The following is a 22,750-nucleotide window of genomic DNA, read 5'->3' on the forward strand; positions in this document are numbered from 1 at the left end:
CCCAGAAGGCAGGCTGAAAAATCGAGAAGCCCACATCCCTAAGGTCCCTATAAAACAAGGGCGCACGGCCTGGGTCCCGGTCAATAATTTGGGCTCTGGACAACCCCACAACCTCTCCTCATCAGAATGACAAGGAGTAATCCCCCCCAGCAAAGAAAAGACAATGAGTCTGTGGCCTCTGCCACAGAACTAATGGATATGGATATAACCAAATTATCAGAAATGGAATTCAGAGTAACAATGGTCAAGATGATGTGTAGACTTGAAAAAGTATTAACGAAAATGTTAATGAGAATATAGAATCTCTAAGGGTGGAAATGAGAGTGAATCTGGCAGAAATTAAAAATCCTATGAGCCAAATGCAGTCAAAACTAGAGGCTCTGATGGCCAGGGTGAATGAGGCAGAAGAACGTATCAGCAAATTGGAGGATGGGTTAGTAGAAGAGAAAGCTAAAATAGAATCTGACTTCAAAAAAATCCAATCTCAAGAATGTAGGTTATGGGAGATTACTGACTCAATGAAACGTTCCAGTGTCAGAATCATCAGCATCCCTGAGAGGGTGGAGAAAAACAGAGGTCTAGAAGAGATATTTGAACAAATTGTAGCTGAAAACTTCCCTAATCTAGCAAAGGAAACAAGCATTAGCCAAGGATACTTTATCCAGTAAGGCTGTCATTCAGAATTGATGGAGACATAAAGACCTTCCAGAATCACCAGTCATTGACCAATTTCATAACCACGAAACCAGCCCTACAGGAGATATTAAGGGGGGTTCTATAAAAATAAAAAGGCCCCAAGAGTGATACAGAACAGAAAGTCACAATATATAGAAAGAAAGACTTTACAGGCAACATGGCATCATTAAAATCATATCTCTCAATGATCAGTCTCAATGTAAATGGCCTAAATGCTCCCATAAATCACCACAGGGTTGCAGATTGGATAAAAAGACATGACCCATCCACTTGCTGTCTACAAGAGACTCATTTTGATCCTAAAGATACATTCAGACTGAAAGTAAAGGGATGGAATACCATCTTTCATGCCAATGGACCTCAAAAGAAAGCTGGGGTAGCAATTCTCATATCAGACAGATTGGATTTTAAACTAAAGAGTATAGTTAGAGACACAGAAGGGCACTATATTATTCTTAAAGGATGTATCCAACAAGTGGATATGACAATTATAAATATCTATGCCCCCAACAGGGGAGCAACAAGATGCACAAGCCAACTCTTAACCAGAATAAAGAGACATATAGATAAAAACACGTTAATACTAGGGGACCTCAACACTCCACTATCAGAAATAGACAGAACACCCATGCAAAAAATCGACAAAGAAACAAGGGCTTTGAATGCCATACTCGATGAGTTGGACCTCATAGATATATAGAGAACACTACACCCCAGAACCAAAGAATACTCATTCTATTCTAATGCCCATGGAACATTCTCAAGAATAGACCATGCTCTGGGTCTCAAAACAGGTCTCAACCGATACCAAAAGACTGAAATTATTCCCTGCATATTCTCAGACCACAACGCTCTGAAATTAGAACTCAACCACAAGGAAAAGTTTGGAAGAAACTCAAACACTTGGAGACTAAGAACCATCCTGCTCAGGAATGATTCGATAAACCAAGAAATCAAAAATCAATTTAAACAATTTATGGAGACCAATGAGAATGAAAACACAACAGTCCAAAACATATGGGATACTGCAAAGGCAGTCCTAAGGGGGAAATACATAGCCATCCAAGCCTCACTCAAAAGAACAGAAAAATCTAAAATGCAGTTTTTATATTCTCACCTCAAGAAGCTGGAACAGCAACAGAGGGACAGGCCTAATCCACTCATGAGGAAGCAGTTGACCAAGATTAGAGCAGAAATCAATGAATTAGAAACCAGGAGTACAGTAGAGCAGATCAACAGAACTAGAAGCTGGTTCTTTGAGAGAATTAATAAAATTGACAGGCCACTGGCAAGACTTATCCAAAGGAATAGAGAAAGGACCCAAATTAATAAAATTATGAATGTAAAAGGAGAGGTCACAACCAACACCAATGAAATTAGAAGGATTGTTAGAAACTTTTATCAACAGCTTTATGCCAATAAATTAAGTAATCTGGAAGAGATGGAGGCCTTCCTGGAAACCTATAAACTACCAAGACTGAAACAGGAAGAAATTGATTTTTTAAACAGGCCAATTAATTATGAAGAGATTGAGTCAGTGATAAACAACCTTCCAAAAAGCAAAACTCCAGGCCTGGATGGTTTTTCCGGGGAATTCTACCAACCATTCAAAGAAGAAATAATACCTATTCTCCTAAAGCTATTTCAAAAAATAGAGACAGAAGGAAAGCTACCAAACTCATCTATAAGGCCAATATTACCTTGATCCCCAAACCAGGCAAAGACCCCATCAAAAAGGAGAATTACAGACCGATTTCCCTAATGAATATGACACCAAAATCCTCAAAAAGATCCTGGCTAATAGAATCCAACAGTACATTAAAAGGGTTACCCATCATGACAAGTGGGATTCATCCCTGGGATGCAAGGATGGTTCAACATTTGCAAATCTATCAGTGTCTTAGATTTTATCCAGAAAGAAAAATTCGAAAATCATATGATTCTCTCAATAGATGCAGAAAAAGCATTTGACAAAATACAGCATCCTTTCCTGATTAAAACCCTTCAGAGTGTAGGGATAGAGGGTACATTCCTCAATCTCATAAAAACCATCTATGAAAAGCCTATAGCAAATATCATTCTCAATGGGGAAAAGCTGGAAGCCTTTCCCTTAAGATCAGGAACACAACAAGGATGCCCACTCTCACCACTATTACTCAACATAGTACTAGAAGTCCTTGCAACAGCAATCAGACAACAAAAGGGATAAAAGGTATCGAAATCAGCAAAGATGAAGTCAAAATGTCTCTCTTCTCAGAAGACATGATACTGTATATGGAAAACCCAAAAGAATCCACTCCCAAACTATTAGAAGTTATACAGCAATTCAGTAATGTGGCGTGATACAAAATCAATGCTCAGAAATCAGTTGCATTTCTATACACGAATAATGAGACTGAAGAAATAGAAATTAGGGAATCCATCCCATTTACAATAGCACCAAAAACCATATGTTACCTTGGAATTAACTTAACCAGAGATGTAAAGGATCTATATTCTAGAAACTATAAATCACTCTTGAAAAACATTGAGGAAGACACAAAAAGATGGAAAAATATTCCATGCTCATGGATCGGAAGAATTAACATAGTTAAAATGTCCATGCTACCCAGAGCAATCTACACTTTCAATGCTATCCCGATCAAAATACCGAGGACATTTTTCAAAGAACTGGAACAAATAGTCCTTAAATTTGTATGGAAACAGAAAAGGCCCCGAATCTCCAAGGAACTGTTGAAAAGGAAAAAACAAAGCTGGGGGCATCACAATGCCGGATTTCGAGCTGTACTACAAAGCTGTGATCACAAAGACAGCATGGTACTGGCACAAAAACAGATACATAGACCAATGGAACAGAATAGAGAACCCAGAAATGGACCCTTGGCTCTTTGGGCAACTGATCTTTGATAAAGCAGGAAAAAACATCCGGTGGAAGAAAGAGTCTCTTCAAAAAATGTTGCTGGGAAAATTGGACAGCTATATGCAAAAGAATGAAACTTGACCACTCTCTCACACCACACACAAAAATAAACTCCAAATGGATGAAAGACCTCGATGTGAGACAGGAATCCATCAAAATCCTAGAGGAGAACATAGGCAGCAACCTCTACGACATCGGCCAAGGCAACATTTTTCATGAAACATCTCCAAAGGCAAGAGAAACAAAAGATAAAATGAACTTGTGGGACTTCATCAAGATGAAAAGCTTCTGCACAGCCAAGAAAACAGTCAAAAAAACTAAGAGGCAGCCCACAGAATGGGAGAATATATTTGCAAATGATGCTACAGATAAAAGACTGGTATCCAAGATCTACAAAGAACTTCTCAAACTCAATATGCGAAAAACAAATAAACAAATCATAAAATGGGCAGAAGATATGAACAGACACTTTTCCAATGAAGACATACAAATGGCTAACAGACACATGAAAAAATGTTCAAAATCATTAGCCATCAAGGAAATTCAAATCAAAACCACCTTGAGATACCACCTTACGCCAGTTAGAATGGCAAAAATTGACAAGGCAAGAAACAACAATTGTTGGAGAGGATGTGGAGAAAGGGGATCCCTCCTACATTGTTGGTGGGAATGCAAGTGGGTACAGCCACTCTGGAAAACAGTGTGGAGGTCCCCTAAAAAGTTAAAAATTGAGCTACCCTGTGACCCAGCCATTGCACTACTGGGTATTTACCCCAAAGATACAGACGTAGTGAAGAGAAGGGCCATATGCATCCCAATGTTCATAGCAGCAATGTCCACAATAGCTAAATCGTGGAAGGAACTGAGATGCCCTTCAACAGATGACTGAATTAAGAAGTTGTGGTCCATATATACAATGGAATATTACTCAGCTATCAGAAAGAACAAGTTCTCAAAATTTGCAGCAACATGGACGGCACTGGAGGAGATAATGCTAAGTGAAATAAGTCAAGCAGAAAAAGACAATTATCATATGATTTCTCTCATCTATGGAACATAAGAACTAGGAAGATTGGTAGGGGAAGAAAGGAATAAAGAAAGGGGGGGTAATCAGAAGGGGGAATGAAGCATGGGAGACTATGGACTCTGAGAAACAAACTGAGGGCTTCAGAGGGGAGGGGGATGGGGGAATGGGATAGACCGGTGATGGGTAGTAAGGAAGGCACGTATTGCATGGTGCACTGGGTGTTATAAGCAACTAATGAATCATTAAACTTCACATCAGAAACCAGGGATGTACTGTATGGTGACTAACGTAATATAATAAAAAAATTAAAAATATATATATTAGCTTTATCATCTGAAAGTCTAAAGTCTTTGAATGAAGTTGATTAACCTTCCAAACAATCATTCTGTGTTTGTGACCAAGTGATAAACTTAAAAAAAGAAAATTGTGACTAGGGGCAAGAAAGCAATACACGATAGGAACCTAGAAGCCTATGGCCTTTGTAATCTTGATTTCATGGGTTCACGAAACAGAAAAATGTATAGTTAAGTTACCGATTGAAGAGGGTACAGTGTGCTTATTTACCTATGTAAACTCAGAATCTGGAATTTCAAAAATGTAAGCTATTTTTTTTTAAGATTTTATTTCTTTATTTGACAGAGAGAGACAGCCAGGGAGAGAGGGAACAGAGCAGGGGTAGTGGGAGAGGAAGAAGAAGGCTCCTAGTGGAGAAGCCTGATGTGGGGCTCAATCCCAGATCACTGGGATCATGCCCTGAGCCGAAGGCAGATGCCCAACGACTGCGCCACCCAGGCACCCCAAAAATGTAAGCTAGTTTTAAAAAATTTTGTTACTTGACTGTATACACTTTGACCAATTTGTGGATATCCATTATTGAATACATTAGAAGAACAGAGGAGAAATTAATCTTTTCTACTCCACAAAGGAAATACATTTTTATTAGCTTTTATAGATTATAAGTAGCTCTGAAGAATTTATTCTGCTTTATTATAGTGAAAACATAACATGGTGTCAATTCGACCTCAAATGTAGGAAGTCAGAAAGATTTAAAACTGTTTCATTGTGGGTAGTCTCTGCCTCATTTTTCTAAAACAGAGATGTTATTAAACAGAATTTCCTGCACGGCCAAAGTCAGTCTACCGAAGGCATGCTTCTAATGTAAATGACAGTTGAAAGATTAGAAATGATACTGAACTAAGTTTTACATTTCCCATGTCTCCTGGCCTTTGGCACTGTGTAGAAATGATATTCACAATTTTCTGTACTGCTTTTCCACAGCAGCTAGCAAAATCCTGTACTCTCTTTGCCCTGACAATCCATCAGAACAGGATTATTTTAAATTCTTCTTGCCTCTTTTTCCACACATAATTGAACACAAATGATCTTTATCCCCTGACGATATGACTTTAAGAAAAGTTTCCTTCTGGACATATTAATACAAACATGGTACAGAGAATCTAAGCAACATGAAACATAATCATTATTTACTCAGAAGGGATCCTCTTCTCAAATGTGTTACCTTCCATATTTAAACCATATTAAGTTCCTTTTGCAGTTTGTGGGAGGATAGGATAAATTGATCAACATCAAACATCAAACCTATCTTCTCATTCAAAAGTAAGTTCAAAAGCAGTGAATCTTATTAAAGGGAAACCTTGTCGAAGAGTGTGATGTACTAGAGGGATATGCTAATTATGACACTCTTTTTCAAATGTTCTTAATAGCCTCCAATGAAAAGAATGAGAAATGGATATTGAATACCAAGGTAGGATTCACTTTGTACCTGAAGTGATTTTCAGAGGAAAATGTATTAGATTATATAAATAGGGAGTGGGTATGAGGAAGGCAGAGATATTAAAGTAGTTCAGTTGAAGGAAAAGTGTAATTAGCTCTTAATTGTGTGGGGGTTGATTAATATATTCAACGTCATGCTGAATATCCTAATTTGGACTATGCTAGAAAGAGTGGATTGGGGAAATAGGGGCGTGGGGAATCCAGAAGGAGGCAAGCTCTGAAGCTGGCCATAGGCTGGTGTAAGGAACCAAGGTGAGGCTTAAAGAACAGGGCTCTTGGAAGGCATCTTAGACCTTTTCTTCCACCACATGTTGTCTTTGTGCACATTGCCTAATGTTTGAGCACTAGCTCACCATGGATTTGCAAGTCAATTTACTTTTGAGTATTAAAATTGACTTAGTTGTCTTATTAAGGTGATATGATAACATAGGTTTCCATTTTTAAATTATCTTAAATATTGCCTAATGAGTAAAGACATTATATAATAATATTAATATTATTATTATATTATATTATAAATATTTAAAAATTAAAGTTCAAAAGTTTTCTAATCACTATATTGTACACCAGAAACTAATATTCCACTGTATGTTTACTAACTGGAATTTAAATGAAAACTTAAAAAAACCCCTATATCTGTACTAAATATTTATCATAGTACTATCACACACAATATCAAGTATACCATGCTTAACAAAATACCTACTTTATATCATATGAACTTCATATTCACTAAGATTTTTCCTATCTTCAAATCGATTATTTGTATTTTTCATAAGAAAGGGCAACAAAACTCAATTCTCTGTGTTAAGGACCCACAAAAATAACTATTAAATTACAAGATTCATATGGTTGCAAAATATAGGATAAGTGTTGATGGTAATGCTCTATAAAATAGTCTTTGACTTAAAGGAACATCTGTTCCCTACATTTCCTTCCTTATCTATAGCTGTGAAGAACTGAAACAGCCAAAGAGATATTTTTAAAGGCATTAGCAGCATCTCAAACATGTAATTAATACTGTATAAACTACAATAAATAATCCACAAAGGTCAAATCACATACAATAACACATAGGGAGTTTAGATGCATCTCATTATTTTATTTTATATTAGACATCAAAACAATAAAAAGAAAGATATAAGGACTCCAGACCTAATAAAAAAAAAGTTTAATTTACGAAATCATTCCAGTGTGAAATTTTACAAACACACACACACCCAAACAATATATGGGGTAGACATTTTTAATTTAAAAGGATCGTACTAAGTAACTAGTTTCACATCTGATCAAACTACATTATCACTTACTACTTTACCACTGATTTGCTCCAAAAGAAAAAAAAGGAATGCCAAACACATTTTAGACACAATAATTTATAGGAGGGATCGCTTTAGATTTCCTATATATGGTGAACATGTAGAAAAGGAACATCCCACTGTTACTATCAAGATAAATAGAAATCTATAGAAAAATATTACATACTATAATACTTGAAACTAAAAAAACAAACAAACAAAACTTCATCAACAATGTAATTACTGTTAGGCAGTAAACTTCATTTTATATTTAATGACAACATATATTGCAAAACATTTTAATAGCGAAAACGAATGCAAAACTGTAAATAAATTTTCATCACTTACCTCTCTTAACATTTCTGCTTGTACTTGTGGACTTATCTGAAGGACATGGGCAACGTCCTTCACATTTGACTGAGATCTGTTTTCCTAAGACACATGCCTGATACTCTAGTTTGCACTGTATACAAAGAGAAAAAAAAAATAATTATTTAGGTACATTTAGTTATATCAATAGAAAGTCAAGAAGGGGACAATAGCATACTGGTGATTCTATCATACATGCTACAGAAAAAAAGACGAATAGTATGGAGGGAAGAACATTACACCCGATTTCAACTCTATGAGTACTAATTCCTAAATGTGGCATTTGGAGGTAGTTTCCTAAATGTTCTCAGCCTTGACTTTCTCATATGGATCATTGGGATAATAACACTGAATCTACAGAGTTTTAAGACTTAAACAAGCGGTTTTCCTAGAGCAGTAGCTACCATGAACTGGGCTCTCAGATGTTAACAAAGTCTGAATGAAATTAGTCAGTCAAAATTATTATGACACATGAAGTTTTGTTTTGTTTTGTTTTCTTTAGTTTGGCTTAATTGTGTTTTGGTTTTCTTTGTAAACATTACTCTTTGTAGCATTTTAAGCCTGAATATCCTTAACTCATTGTTAATATTTCAGAACTGCACAATTTTACATGATTTAAAAATTATAAACCTACTCCATCTTTTAAGAGGCAATAATTACCTTCCTACTCTAAAAGAAATAGATCTTGCTAATTCTGAAGTAATGTGATTTCTTTAGTGGCTACATCCATAAATTTCCTCAGTGCAAATTATTTTAAAATTAAATAGGGCAGACTTTCTGGCTCCAATCGACAAATGCACCAGTGACTAATTTAATTCAGCTTCAGCTGATACCAAGAAGCACTGAATACACCCAATGACTAATCAGATTACTCATATCTGTACAGCATTTTTTCTTTGTCAAATAACTCTCTAATGGACAGGCAAAATTCATAACTAGCCTTCAACAAATGAGTTAAAATTATTACACTTGGAATATATATGTAGGGGCTTGATGGGCCTTTTTGGAGGAATAAACTCTTTCAAAGAAATCATTTTTTTATTACTATTCAATGTTTCAGTAATTGAAGGAAATGATTTTGACTTGTAAAATTACAATGAATTTTAAATGTAATTAAAATGCCCAATGGCTAATCAAAAGTAGAAATAGATGAGAAATTACGAGCACTTTAATGAAAGCCAGATAAGTTGTATAAAACTTTGAGGCCTCAAATGCAATATTTTTTACTCTAACTTCTTTTAACTTAATATTTCAGAATCCTGTATCTGGTCATATGAAAATTCTGACTCATGACATAATTTAAGAAAAGTTTAAGAACAATTGTAAATGGTATGTGAACAAAGCCAAAAGTCAATATTAATTACAGCTACTATTAAATTTTAAATTTGAAAATATGTTAGCTTCCTTCAAAGATGTGTTATGCCACACTCATTTACATTCTAAATGTGGTTTATTTTAAAAGTGATTTTTTTATTCAAAGAAAGTGAAAGCCTGAAAATAATTGAATGAACAACAAAAATACATGAGTTGTGAGTTAAATTTAAGTTTCACCTCTTAAATAACTTTCTTTGACATAACAAAAATTTTCTAAGCAGTCTAAAATTTGCACGTGATGAAATTATAGTTTTGAAAAAGAATTACTTTATAAATAAAACAATTTATTTTTCAGAATGGTTCTACCAAACACTTTTTTTTTCTGTATACATTTCTGTAAAGACCAACAGAATCAGAAGGATAGCAAATCTACCCCATGTTTATAGTTAAAAGACTCTACTTCCTGTAATCAGAAAACCATTTAGTTTTATTTACTTATGGATTGATTTTCAAAAAACATCATCCTGAAGAATTTTATTCAAAGAATATTAGGACATGAAAAGTACTATTTTAAAATATTTTTTTAGCGACACCCACTGATTGGATTTCTAATTAATGACATTCAATTTACTTAATTATCACAAAGCTGAAATATTTATAAAGGTATAAGTGAACTAAAATATCACATAAAGGGCATGCTCATTAGTTTATAATTACCAAAAAATGGAAATGCTGTACAGAAAGACATGATTAATGTATTCCTGATTATCTAAGACCCTGAGCACTGAGAATACTTGTTAGGAGTTACTGTGAAAAACAAGCCTGCAAAATGATTTTTCAATGGTCAAAGTTGACACTTGTCAGGGAAAGTAAGTTAAAGTCATTTGTTTAATCACAGGATCAGAGAAGAAAATATGATCTTACTATAGGAGAGATCTGGTTGGCCCATAGAAAAGACCCCAACCATCAGGGTAATAAATGCCGAGTCAGGCTATTATTACAGATTTTTTTTAAGATGATGCAATCACCATGGCCTTGTCAGGGGGTTTACATTAGAAATTCTCGGCTGGGGTAATTTGCCCCCAGGGGACATCTGGAAACATTTTTGGTTGTTACCACTGTGAGGGAGGGATTGCTGCTGGCATTTTCTAGAAGCCAGAAGTGCTGCTAAACATCCTTCAAGGCACAGGTCAGCCCCCCAAAATAAAGCATGATCTGACCTCAAATGTCAATAGTATCCTGATTTAGCTCTGACAATGAATAATTAACTAAACTCTCAAGATCCCATCCATACTCCCTTAGGAATTTTTTCTTGGTCATTCATTAAAGTAATGCAATAAGATTAAAAACAAACAAACAAACAAACAAAAACAACAACGGTATAAATAAACTACCAGCTACAAGTACTTAAATTATCTAGAAAAAAATCAGAAAAGACAAATCAGCTAACACAACCAAATACACAGCTCATAAATGATGACTTTCACTGAGGTATCCCTATGTGTCAAACACTGTGTTAAGCAGTTTGATGCATTAAATGTTGATCAATGAGCTAAGACAGGTGTATTTTTTAAAATTAAGTCTTTCAAGTGAAGCTTAGAAAACTTTATGCAACTGATCAAAAATGCATGGCTAAAATGGGATTTGAGCAATATTTTATAGTGCTTTTCATGTAGAACAAGTATATAATTAGCAGTAGCAAAAATGGCAACAATGTTCTGCTTATTATAGTGATAAAAATTTTGATTCAAATGAAAAAATAAATTGGGAATTTGGAATATTATGAATTACTTTTTTTTTTTTACTGTTTGTTTTAATCTACATTGGACTAATAAATTACATTACATACCTCTAATACCTTAGACAACCAATATCTTAGACATGATCTGAACTCTCATGAATAGAATTCCTAGTAGTCTGATGTAGCTAACCCTTCTGCAAGTACATATCCTCCACTTGAGTTTTTCTGATCCCCACTCTGGTGTTTCCCATGCAAAGACAACCAGAGGAGGAAAAAAAAAGACTTGATTTAGACTTGAATCCTTCCATTCATTGGGATTTACCAATTACATACACATGTTATTGTAGCATAAATAACAAGCAGGGAGTTAAGCATAGCAAAAACCTTTGGCACCTTATGTACTCAAGTGGACACTACCCCACTGTTGTCTCTGTTTGTCATTCTACTTTTCATTAAGAAATGGCACCCTATTTATTTTGGGCAAATGTCTCCTTTTCTCACCAGAAACTTTATTTTGGGAAACTGAATTTTACATACCAATGTTATAGCATACCTCTTACCACAGGGTTTCAAAGTCCTGTGACATAAGGCATTTTTATTCAGATCTGAGGAGAGAGAGGTAGATCCTTTATAGGGACAACATTGGAGATGTGAGCACAGATGCTATTAAGCAAAATCAAAATGAGGAAAAAACCAACAGAGTCCTGAGAACGTTGAAGTCCTTAATTTAAGCAAGCTTTAAGGCTGATATGCAAGTCAATTCTCCCTTATACCTCAAAATGTTTCTATCAGACATTTAGAAATTGGGTATTATAAAGACTAGTTGAATTTAAGCTGGGATGAGATGACATGAGGACAGTATGGACCCTTTAACCCAGGTTACTAAATTTATAATCCCTGTCATGTAGTCATGAACCAGTTAAAATATTGCACCAGTTGGCAACTAGACTATCTGACTAGGGAGAACAGCCAGGAAAAAATAAGGCAACAGATGTATATTATTTTTTGAATCAGTATATCCCTGACTTTCCAAGCAGGAATTATTATTGCATATATTTTATTTTTCTCCCCAAATTAAATGCATCTCAAAATATCAAAAAGAAATTTCTCATTTGGCGCAGACCTTACAATATCTTACAGTGCACCATGAGTACATACCAAGGAGAAAGCAACTTGACACATGGATTATGGACTCAGAACTGACCCAGTACTGTGTTTTGAATGGTTTCTCTCTGAAGAGCACCTGAGTATGTACATGGCATGGCTATATCACATTCCGCCTTAAACTCAGTTTACTCCAGCATAGTCCTAGAACGTCAGGATTGTATATTCCCTCATCTCAGCTGAGACTGTGAAATACATGCATATAAAGAAACCTTACTGTTGTTTATATGACTAATTGATTTATTTAGTTGAGTTATAAGATCACATGCTATCAAGCGTCTCTGATTTTGTGATCTATGTGCACAATGCAGTGTTCCTATATGCATTTTCCTCCTTGGTAGGCTGTTGTTGTAAACAGGTATCCTAGACTGCAAAATCTGGTAACAAATTTAAAAATTTTAAGAATAAAAAATACAGTGTGTTTATTTTATAATTATTCCTTCTCATAGGTTGTACTAAATTTTGTCATCAAACCAAAATTCTTGTTTAAATTATTTCAGACAAATGTTGCTTTCAATTATGAGTAATAGTTTCAATTAAAATAAAGCCTACAGAAACACATTGTTTGATGATTGATATAATATATACATAACATTAATGAAGTCATTTTAACTTACTTTGATTTTTATTTTCATTATTTATATTAGTATAAAATATGGGCATTGACAGATAACAACTCAAACTTTCCAGAAGGGTGCAGAGTGGTTAAAAATAATTAAGAAATGGATGAAAATAGAAGGTCATGATACCAAGTACTCCAAAAAATTACAGTTATATATGAGAAGAAATTATTTTTACATATACCAACAGGAGTAAATTTTTTTAAAACGAATGGCGATAAGGGGCACTTGGGCAGCTCAGTCAGTTAAGCATTTGATTCGGTTTCAGCTCAGGTTAGGATCTCATGGGTTATGGGATTGAGCCCAGTGTGGGGCTCTGCTGTCTGCAGGGAATCTGCTTGAAGATTCTCTCCCTCTGTCCGTCCCATTTGAGCAAGCCCTCTCTCTCCCTTTCTCCCTCTCTCAAATAAATCTTAAAAAAAAAAAATTGGAAGAATGGTAATAAGTAACAAGTGATGTATTTTAAAAGAACACACAAGCAGATGAAAGACTCAGGACAGAAAGTGAAATTTAGCTAACAAGAAAAAAGATTCTGGAGACCAAAGTTTTCAATGACTTTAACAATTATGTAAACATAAAAATACTAAGGTGTGGTACCTTGGGCATAGATTTCAATGTCTTTGGGGTTTACACATTTAAATTTTTATATTAACTATTTCAATGAACACAAAGCTTGAGGAAATTTCTTGTTAATTAAGCTTAAGAAATACCAAGAACCTAATTAAAATTATGTACTATTCTTATAGCTAAGATATATGCTTAATGGTCTATAGCCCCTAAACAGTTTTAGGCACTGGTAGCAGTGATAAACTTTGGAATATGCTGGAAGGGAAAGATAGGGAAAGAGTGGTACATTTAGTTTTGACAAAAAGATACAATCACATAAAACTTAGTTTTTCCACTGTGTAAAGCTTTCCTCTTGAGTAAACCTGGGAAGACATTACTTCCAGAGTACCGTCTGTTGACTCACTACAGGAATACATGCTCATCTAAGACCACAGGTCATCATACACCTTTGGAAAGGAAGAATCCTGGCAACGTCGACTGTGGAAAAGAGCATGGATCTGCTAACTGGGGTGATCAAAACATTGTGAAGGATGAGTTTATATAGAAAAGGTGAATATAAAAAGGAAAACAAGGATAAAGTGAGACATAGACAGTGGAAGCAATAATTTATTAAATATTATAAATAAACAAGTATCCTTCTAGGATACACAGGCATACAAATATATCTATAACTAATTCTAAGTGTGTCTCTCTATATATTTAAAATATATTAATATATATGAATATATATTAAAATATATAAAATATATAATCAATGAAATATATACATTTTTTAAAACTAAGGAAAAAAAACCCAACATGAGTTCATACTGATACGTCCAATTCCAATCCAACATCTCAGGATTCTTTCCAGCCTTCCATTTTCCATGTTTGTAAGTATTTTCTCCAACAATAAGAAACATAAATTTACTTATATGATCAGTCTATTTTCTTAATTGCCCAAGAGAACAATCTCACAGCTTCCTGGCCAGCTCTTTAGCATAGAAATTCCAGCAACATTCCCCACTAAATACCCCACACCTCCATGCTATATTACAAAGTTCACCCCTTCTCTATTCACCACTATGCATTGGATCCATTAACTTTGGGCCAGGGAGGGGAAGAAAGGAGCCCAACTTTTTTTTTTTTTTTTTCTTTCCCTATAGCTTCACTAATTACTAAGAGAAGAGTGCTGGAATCTTAGGATGTGTGAGTGAGATTTGATAATGTCTCCCTGTAGAAATTGCTCTACAGAGCTTGAAACCATTTTATTTCTACATACAAGATTAGATTTATTCTATTAGATTTTCTAGGTGAATTAACATGATAATTATTTCGTAGTAATCTTCTTTATCTTCTATGACTTTCATTGGGAAATCTAGTTTTTCTGACACTGTAGAGCTACCCTACTATTTTGTGCTATTGGAAGACAAGTCCCATTAGATCTCCTGTGTTTCTGTACATCTTAGGAGCAGAAGCATTTGGTAGCCTTTTGTTTGATATTGTATCTTCAACTTTGTTTGTATGGTAATATCCTTGCAAGGTAGAGATAATTCTGCCTTCTATCTGGAAGAAATGGCAGATTTGTTTGCTTCCCAGTAAAATAAAAATAATGTCTCCCTATAGTGCAAAGTTTGAGCAGGCTTGTCTGCAGCCCATTATGAAATAATCCAGCTTTCCTTAGCTGGGTACAAACTCAATGTGTGTGGAACATCCAACTGGGTTACTCTGCATTGTCCTGTGGGACTTGTGGGGAAGGAGAATTGATGCAAACATAAACATTATTCTTCTTGTGTTGTAAGTAATAAGTTGCTTTGTCTCTGACCTGGAAGTCTTAGGTCTTCTGCCAGTATTCATAAACTGTGGCATGTATTTGCACGTAGGGTAAAAATCTCAGATTTTTCATAGTTCTTTTGGCAATGAGGATGGGATGCTTACAAAGATACGGCTTTCTGGAAGTGAAAGGACACTAAGCCGCATGGACCAGATCAGAAGATACGAGAAGATTATCCATGATCCAGGAGACAATGTTCTGGATGCTCTCACCTGAGTCATCAGCCAAAAGTGGAAAAAAGGATCACCCGCTGTTCTGCTATTGAAAATTCTGAGCCTGAGCAGCAAGAAGTAAGATTGGCTGAAACGGTTCAAATAGTGCTTTGGTTATTTCTCACTAGCCTCCAGGCAGAAGGAGGGATGTAGTGTTATCTTGATATTAGTGTCAAGGTTTCTCTATTTCCAAATGTGACAGATGTCATGTACACTCATCCAAATGTACTGAAGAACTCTGGGGTAGGTGAGAGATTTAAAAAAGTGTGGCTATGTTGGATGCAAGCGCCATCCATCACTCCTGGTTCTTTTGGGGAAGGTGACCCTAGATTCAACAGATGGGGTTTGGGCACACTTACATATGGAAGGTAAGCCAACATGACCTTTCTTGTGGGGATCTTTGGACCAATTCAGTGCATGTTGCTGTCGCTTCTCCATCTGAACATGTACTAGGTATTGATGTGCTATGCTTACACTTTGCTGTCTGATAAGCATCAAGAAGGATCCAAGAGCCAAGAATTTTCTAGTGGGAGAAACTTCTTGCCATTTGTCACTAGCAGGTACTTATAAACTCTAATGTTCCCCTATAGCGTTGATGCCCTGTTGTTGGAGTCAGAGGCTTCAGTCTCAATAACTCCAACTGCAATATTAAGCTTCTGTCAGCAAGAATGGCTGAATGAACTCCTGACAAAATTCAGAAGGCTGTTTGCTAGGTGAAGTTTTTGTTTTTGTTTTTGTTTTTTTAAGACTATTTGGGTGGATTCACAATGCTCAGTCTCACCAGTAGTGAAGGAAAACTGTTATCTCTTTGGTCATCACCACCAAAAAGCAGTCCCAGCACCTAAAAAAGTTTATAGATACCTATTTTAAATATTCAGGTGTTTGCCTTCCTTCTTCTGATAGCAACCTCAGGCTGGCCTGGTTGTTGTACCCTGCAGGTGACAGGCTGTCCGAAGGGGACCTTGGGAGTTTAAGCTTAATTCTGACTCAGCCACCTGGATTGTCTTGTTGGATTGACATGGTCCTGGATCGCACTGTTCACTAAGTCCCCTGACAGTAGTCCATGCAGCTCAAAGTTGGGAACACAATGTGTCTCTCTAACTTTTACTTCCCTTGTCCCTGCTGGACTGGACTCCTATAGGTGTGATATTTATGTATAGAGTTTAGAAGTTGAGAGGAAGAAATGGGGAATTTTAATTTCTGTAATGGGGCGCACTAATTTTGTGTTTATGGAGGGAGAACAACAACCTCAGCACAAAGGGAGGGAACACATGAGACCCTGAGAGAAATGGCCAAGGGAGAGACATTAATGATCTTTTGTCTTTCAGAGCCATCCTTATTTCTTTCCTCCTCTAGGAATGTGCCCTTGTATGGTTTTCCCAAGGCGTTGCAAGTGCCTTAAACTTAACTGCTGGATTTTCCTTTCCCTAGACATTTCCTTCTCTATTCTGCTTAACCTGAGAAATCTATCAGAAAGAGGAAGGGATGGCACCAGCTCCTGAACCTCCCACACAAAGCACCTGCCAATACCTCCCGAAGTTTTTCCCACCTTCATTCTCAGTCATTCAGTGAGATGGCTCAATGCCATCAGTTGGTTGCTTCAAAAAATAGGACAGGCTGAACAGACTGCTTTCAAGCATCAGTCCAAAAACAAGGAGTAGAATCAATTATTCTAATTCAATTGGAAAATCAAGCATCTTCGAGTGGGCTTGAAGGTCACATTTGATGTACTGTCAATCTGTGTCCCAGAAAAATGTAGTTCTTACTTGCAGGTCACACCAGTTTTAATAATATTTTGTTTGCAGGACACCATGTGCACTGCTGGGACTGTTCTCTTGAATGGAATCCAGGCATGAATATGCCTCCGTACAAAAAACACGGTGATTTGCACCTCAGCAGTGGTCTAAGAGAACTTGACCTGTTTAGGAAGCAGCACCAGATCAGGTAGTTCTCAGAAAACCTAGATCTCTCCTAAACGAATCTACACTTAGTTATTCAGTTCCAGGTGGCATACCGGACTCATTTTTTATGAGCACCTTGCAGGAATTTCTCTCTATAACACAAGGTATCCAATTAGAAAAGTTGATATAAATTTGTCACTGATCTTAAGTGAAGTGATCAATGTTACCACATTGTTCCTAGAAGGCATTCAGGTCACCCTCAATTCATTGACCAGGGGTTTTTTTTGGCAACTGTCCTAGGTTCCTCCTTGCAGGCCAAGTGGGAGTCTGTGCAATCACTAACGCATCCTGCTACACCTGGCTTAAATCCTCAAGCCAAGCACAAAGACTAAGACAGAAAATTGAGGCAAAAGCCACCTAGATTTCTAAAGTAAACCTTGATGGTTCGTGGAATTTGTTCAGGTGATTGGGCCAGGACCCCAGAGTGGGAAGGGAGACATTGTTGAGGTCAATATTGTCTGTAGGTTCGTTTCATTCTTCTGCTTGGAGCTTCCTTGCTGTTAGCCTTATATAAATACCGCATGAGACAAAATAAGTAAATGTGGTCCCAGCATCTGTTGATCATATGAGTTGAAATGTTTGATGGAGTGAACTTATAGGTAAATTCTCTGAAAGCCAAAAAGATGTGGAAATGAGAAATGGGATATTGTTTGGAGGTAAGTCTTCATGGGTCACTCATATTTCTGCATATCTTGCAATCAGAGGCCTTGGCTATTTTGTTCTGTACAATCTTTTCAAGCACTTTTGTGTAGAAAATTCAGATGACAGTTTCCTCTGAAGTACTTATTTTGAATTTTTAAAAATTTTCTTTCAATACTTTAAGTGCATTTTTCCACTGTTTTTAAAATCCCATTAATCCTGTTGAGATAATTTTTGTTGGTGTAATGATATAATATTTTAAACTTTTGTTTTCTGGTTAGATTTTATTTAATAATCTGTCATTTTATTAAAATGTATCTAGATTTGAATTTCTTCTTATTTATCTTACTTGGTACACATTGTACTTCCTATATTGTGGATTCATGCCTTCCAACATTTCTGGAAAATGTTCAATTTTTCTTTTATTATTTTGCTCCATTTTATTGTTTCTGGTTTCTCCTTTAGTTTTCAGAATAATGTTTTATACATTTTAATTATATTTCCTATTCTTTATTTCCCTTTTTGCATAATTTTTCTGAAGTATTTTCTGAAATATGTGAGCTGTTTTTCTGAAATACACACAAACATATATAATTACATATATAACAGCTTATTCTTGTTAAGTATATTTTCTGTTTTATACATATACACCTATATTCACATACACACATATATTGTAGGTCATTAATTTTCTTCATCTAATCTGATATTTAATCTAGCCATTTAATTTTAATTAAAAAGTTTTATTTTAATTGAATAAATTATATTTTGTTCTTTTACAAATTTAATATTTTTGAAATTATATTGGTTTTGTTTGTATATTTCAATACCACTTTGTCTTTAAACATTCAACATTAAAAATATTTTATATAGTATCTGTATGTTTCAATATACCTAATTATTTGTCTAACGATTTTAGTATTTTAGATATCTGAAACTTAAACATGGTTGTGCTAATATTGTTTTTGGCATTGTTCATTCTTGCTCATGTTGTCTTTTCTCATTTTGTTTATTGGTTTATTTGTGTTATATAAGCATTTCACTTCCATTTGTAATATTTATTTACTTATGTGTAAGCAAAGAGTTGGCAGAATAAAATCTGGAGAATCCTTAGGAGGTTGAATTACCAATACTTTTCTACAGAAAGAATTTATGTTGGGGCTCCAAGTATCAGGAATACTGCCTACGTAAAATCCCTTAACTTTTATTTCTTATACTGGAGCTTTCCTAACCTCTGCTTGGAGGTAGTGTAGTCCCAAAACCCCAATGCATAATAGAGCAAGTTCAAAGGTATAAATATTATACCATAATAATAGCCTATTACCCAACGCTACTTCAGAGAGAAATAGGTTACTTTTCATATTCTTAGTTCTCAATGACATATACTTCCCACTTTATTTTTACTGGTGGTATACCTGTTTAGACGATCTTCCAATTCATCTACATCACAATATTTTCATATAAAACCTACTCTAACATTCTTTTGCAAGGTGTTCATCTTCAAATTTCCTGATTCTAGCTATTGATAGTCTTTTATTTCTCCTAGTTTCTATATTATAATTTTTTTAAAAGATTTTATTTATTTATTTGACAGAGAGAGAGACAGCCAGCGAGAGAGGGAACACAAGCAGGGGGAGTGGGAGAGGGAGAAGCAGGCTCCCAGCAGAGGAGCCTGATGTGGGGCTCGATCCCATAACGCCAGGATCATGCCCTGAGCCGAAGGCAGACGCTTAACCGCTGTGCCACCCAGGCGCCCCTCTATATTATAATTTCTTGCCTCCCAGTTTCAATTTGCTTTTGTTTAACTGGCTTGCTTCAAATGCAATAGCATATTTAATCTCAAAAATTTAATTCATTGCCAATTCACATACCAAAACTAATTTCCTTGGTAGAGCACATGCAGGGTGGAGCAAAATTAAAGACATTACAACATACAGTGATCATAGAGTATATCTACAGAGATTGTGGGAAAATATATAATCTGCCACATAGTCACTGAAAAGGGTATTGCAGCCACATATGACTGGATCAAAATCTTTTAGATTTTACTGATTATCAATATTTCAAAGACAAATGTGTGAAACATAGATTTGCCAACTTTTCATCTTCCTACCAGAGTTAAAAATAAATAAATACATAAATAAATAATTAAAACATATAATATCACTTGAGTTTTGTGAAAGGCCACTTCAGCAGAGTCACTAACACAAAAATAAAAATGTTATAATCTCAAAAATACATCAAAATATAAATTTAGGAGTTAGTTGAAACTTTATCCCAGACTCATTGAATCACAGCTACCAACATATACAACTCAAGAGTCTTCAATAAGCCAAGAAAGTATGCGTATATCTGTGTTGAAGTTATAGAGAGAGGTATAACATAATCCATAAAGCAATCTCCTGAAGACGAAGGGGCGGATATTTAGAGTATGGAGAGAGATTAGAGCACTAACACTCAAAAATACAGTGTGCTCACTTAACTTCAAGCAAGTTGCCTTCCAAAGATAATTATAGTGTTAAAGTATACTATACTAGAAAATAAAAATGAGGTTAAATTTCTTCAGTATAATACAAGTTGCAGAAAAATGATTTAGTGAAATAATTTAGAAGCAAGGCAAAAGTGTCCACTGCCACAGCAATAACATATTGCATTATTTATAACTGAGAAGGTGGAAGAATTGTCTGAATATTTAACAATAGAAGCAGTTAGTTTGCTCTAAGAATCCTTTTATAGACATGTCACATGTTTTTCATGTTTAAACTTAATTTTCTTCATTTTCCTTTTTCTTTTTGGAAAACAAAAATCATTCATTGCTATAAATTATTTCCCGTACCTTTTTGTGTACATTTAAATACACTAATAATATGAATTAGTATATATAAAACACTAAATACTCAACACTTCATATTGCATACATGTAGACTAGTCTGAGAAAAAAATAAATTCAGGATTGAAGAGCAAAATAATTAGAATCTATTTTTACTAGATATTATCCTTATGAAATTTCCTTATGAAAATTTAGTGATTATATCTACTTGTTCATATTCAACTGATTAAGAAATTATATTTCACCTTTATTTGGTAGTGATATTTAACCCAAACATGTAATATTTACAGAAGAAGAACATATTAGTTAGTTTCTCCTGAATGAATATTTTTTTGGTTAACAAGAAAATTACATTCAAAGTTCACCTTCAGTTGACATCCCAGGAAATAACTATTGTCCATAGAATGCTAAACACCGAACACTAATAAATGACTCCAAACTTTCTCATTTCTGTCAGCTGAGTTTTATGCTTATCATAACTTCACTTTTTTTGTTCCTAAAGTCTGTTCCAATAAGTTAATATCATAATTGTATAATTTAATTAAATATGACTTAATATGCTTAAATATCAGTGCATAATGCAGGGTTGGGTTTCCTTGAAAACACTGTTGAATGTCTCAGATCCAATGAAGGTGAATATTCTTTACAAAGTTCATGTCTAAATAAATATGTGCAAAAAAATCCTAAAGGGCAGGGAATTGAGTTTTGTAAAAATTAAATAATATTCTACCCATAAGGCTGTCTTTTAGATTCTTGCTACATTTTAAGTAAAAATTTAGGAATTCACTTATTTCCCAACAACTGAAAACAACAGAGGTTGCATTTTGTGTTTCAATATATGCTGAGGGGGTAGGAATTGGGAGTGTTGGAAGCCAAATCAATGTAAGGGCAGGAAAGCTTTTCTGACAATTAGAACTCCCCACAAATATAGACATTTATCTCACAGAACATGATATCTTATCAGGCACCAGCATGTTGTGTAGAAGTTTGTACTAGATGTCCTATTGAGTTCCTTTCAAATCTCAGATTTTATGATAAAGTTCAGTCATATTATTTCCTCTAATGTTCAGTGGTTTTATAAGCGCTTCTCCCAGTAAATGATTCTGTTAACATGCTGGAGTGGTAATTTTGATCAAGTTGGCATACCTAAGCCAAAAGTACAACCTAGCCTACAGTGAAAAGCAGTTCAAATAGGAACAGTATCTATTTCTCCCAGCATAAAATTATCTCAGCTTAGACAAAGTATTCAGAGGAAGGTACATCGGATCATTAAATACTAAATATTAATAGATACAACACATCAAAATGGTGAGGTGTCAAGAAACTTTTTATCTTTTACAATGTACAGAGGGCTACTAGAATTAGCAACTATTATTAAGAGAAAGTAATAGAATGCCTCAAATATGGAAAAAATAAAGAAAAATAAGACATAACAGTATGTTGAAACAAAATGGAATTTTCTCAAGATGCAACAAAAAGTAAATGCTTCCCCATCAATGTTATTGTTGTTCTAGTTTATTTAAACAATAAGAATTCAAAAGTAATCTGTAGGGATGCAAGAATCTGAAGGGATACAACAGTGGTTCTCGAGTATGCCCACACATAAAAATCACCCAAGGAGGGGTGTCTGGGTGGCTCGGTCAGTTAAGCATCTATCCTCAGCTCAGGTCATGACCCCAGGGTCCTGAGATCAAGCCCCACATAGGGCTCCCTGCTCAGCAGGAGCCTGTTTCTTCCTCTCCTCCCCACTTGTGCTTTCACACTCTATCTCTGTCACTATCTGTC

General features: G+C 35.2%; 1 protein-coding gene across 2 annotated transcripts in view; it reads right to left on the reverse strand.

Annotated features, from left to right (window-relative positions):
- SPOCK3 (SPARC (osteonectin), cwcv and kazal like domains proteoglycan 3) overlaps positions 1-22,750 on the reverse strand; it is a 447,127-nt gene that overhangs the window by 146,806 nt on the left and 277,571 nt on the right. For both annotated transcript variants that reach the window (XM_057310163.1, XM_026485616.4), the window contains exon 6: positions 8,084-8,198. In XM_057310163.1, coding sequence (XP_057166146.1) covers positions 8,084-8,198 — 115 coding nt within the window. The remainder of the gene's footprint in view (positions 1-8,083; positions 8,199-22,750) is intronic.

Source organism: Ursus arctos, unplaced genomic scaffold (assembly GCF_023065955.2).
Source record: "Ursus arctos isolate Adak ecotype North America unplaced genomic scaffold, UrsArc2.0 scaffold_11, whole genome shotgun sequence".
Classification (NCBI taxonomy): domain Eukaryota; kingdom Metazoa; phylum Chordata; class Mammalia; order Carnivora; family Ursidae; genus Ursus; species Ursus arctos.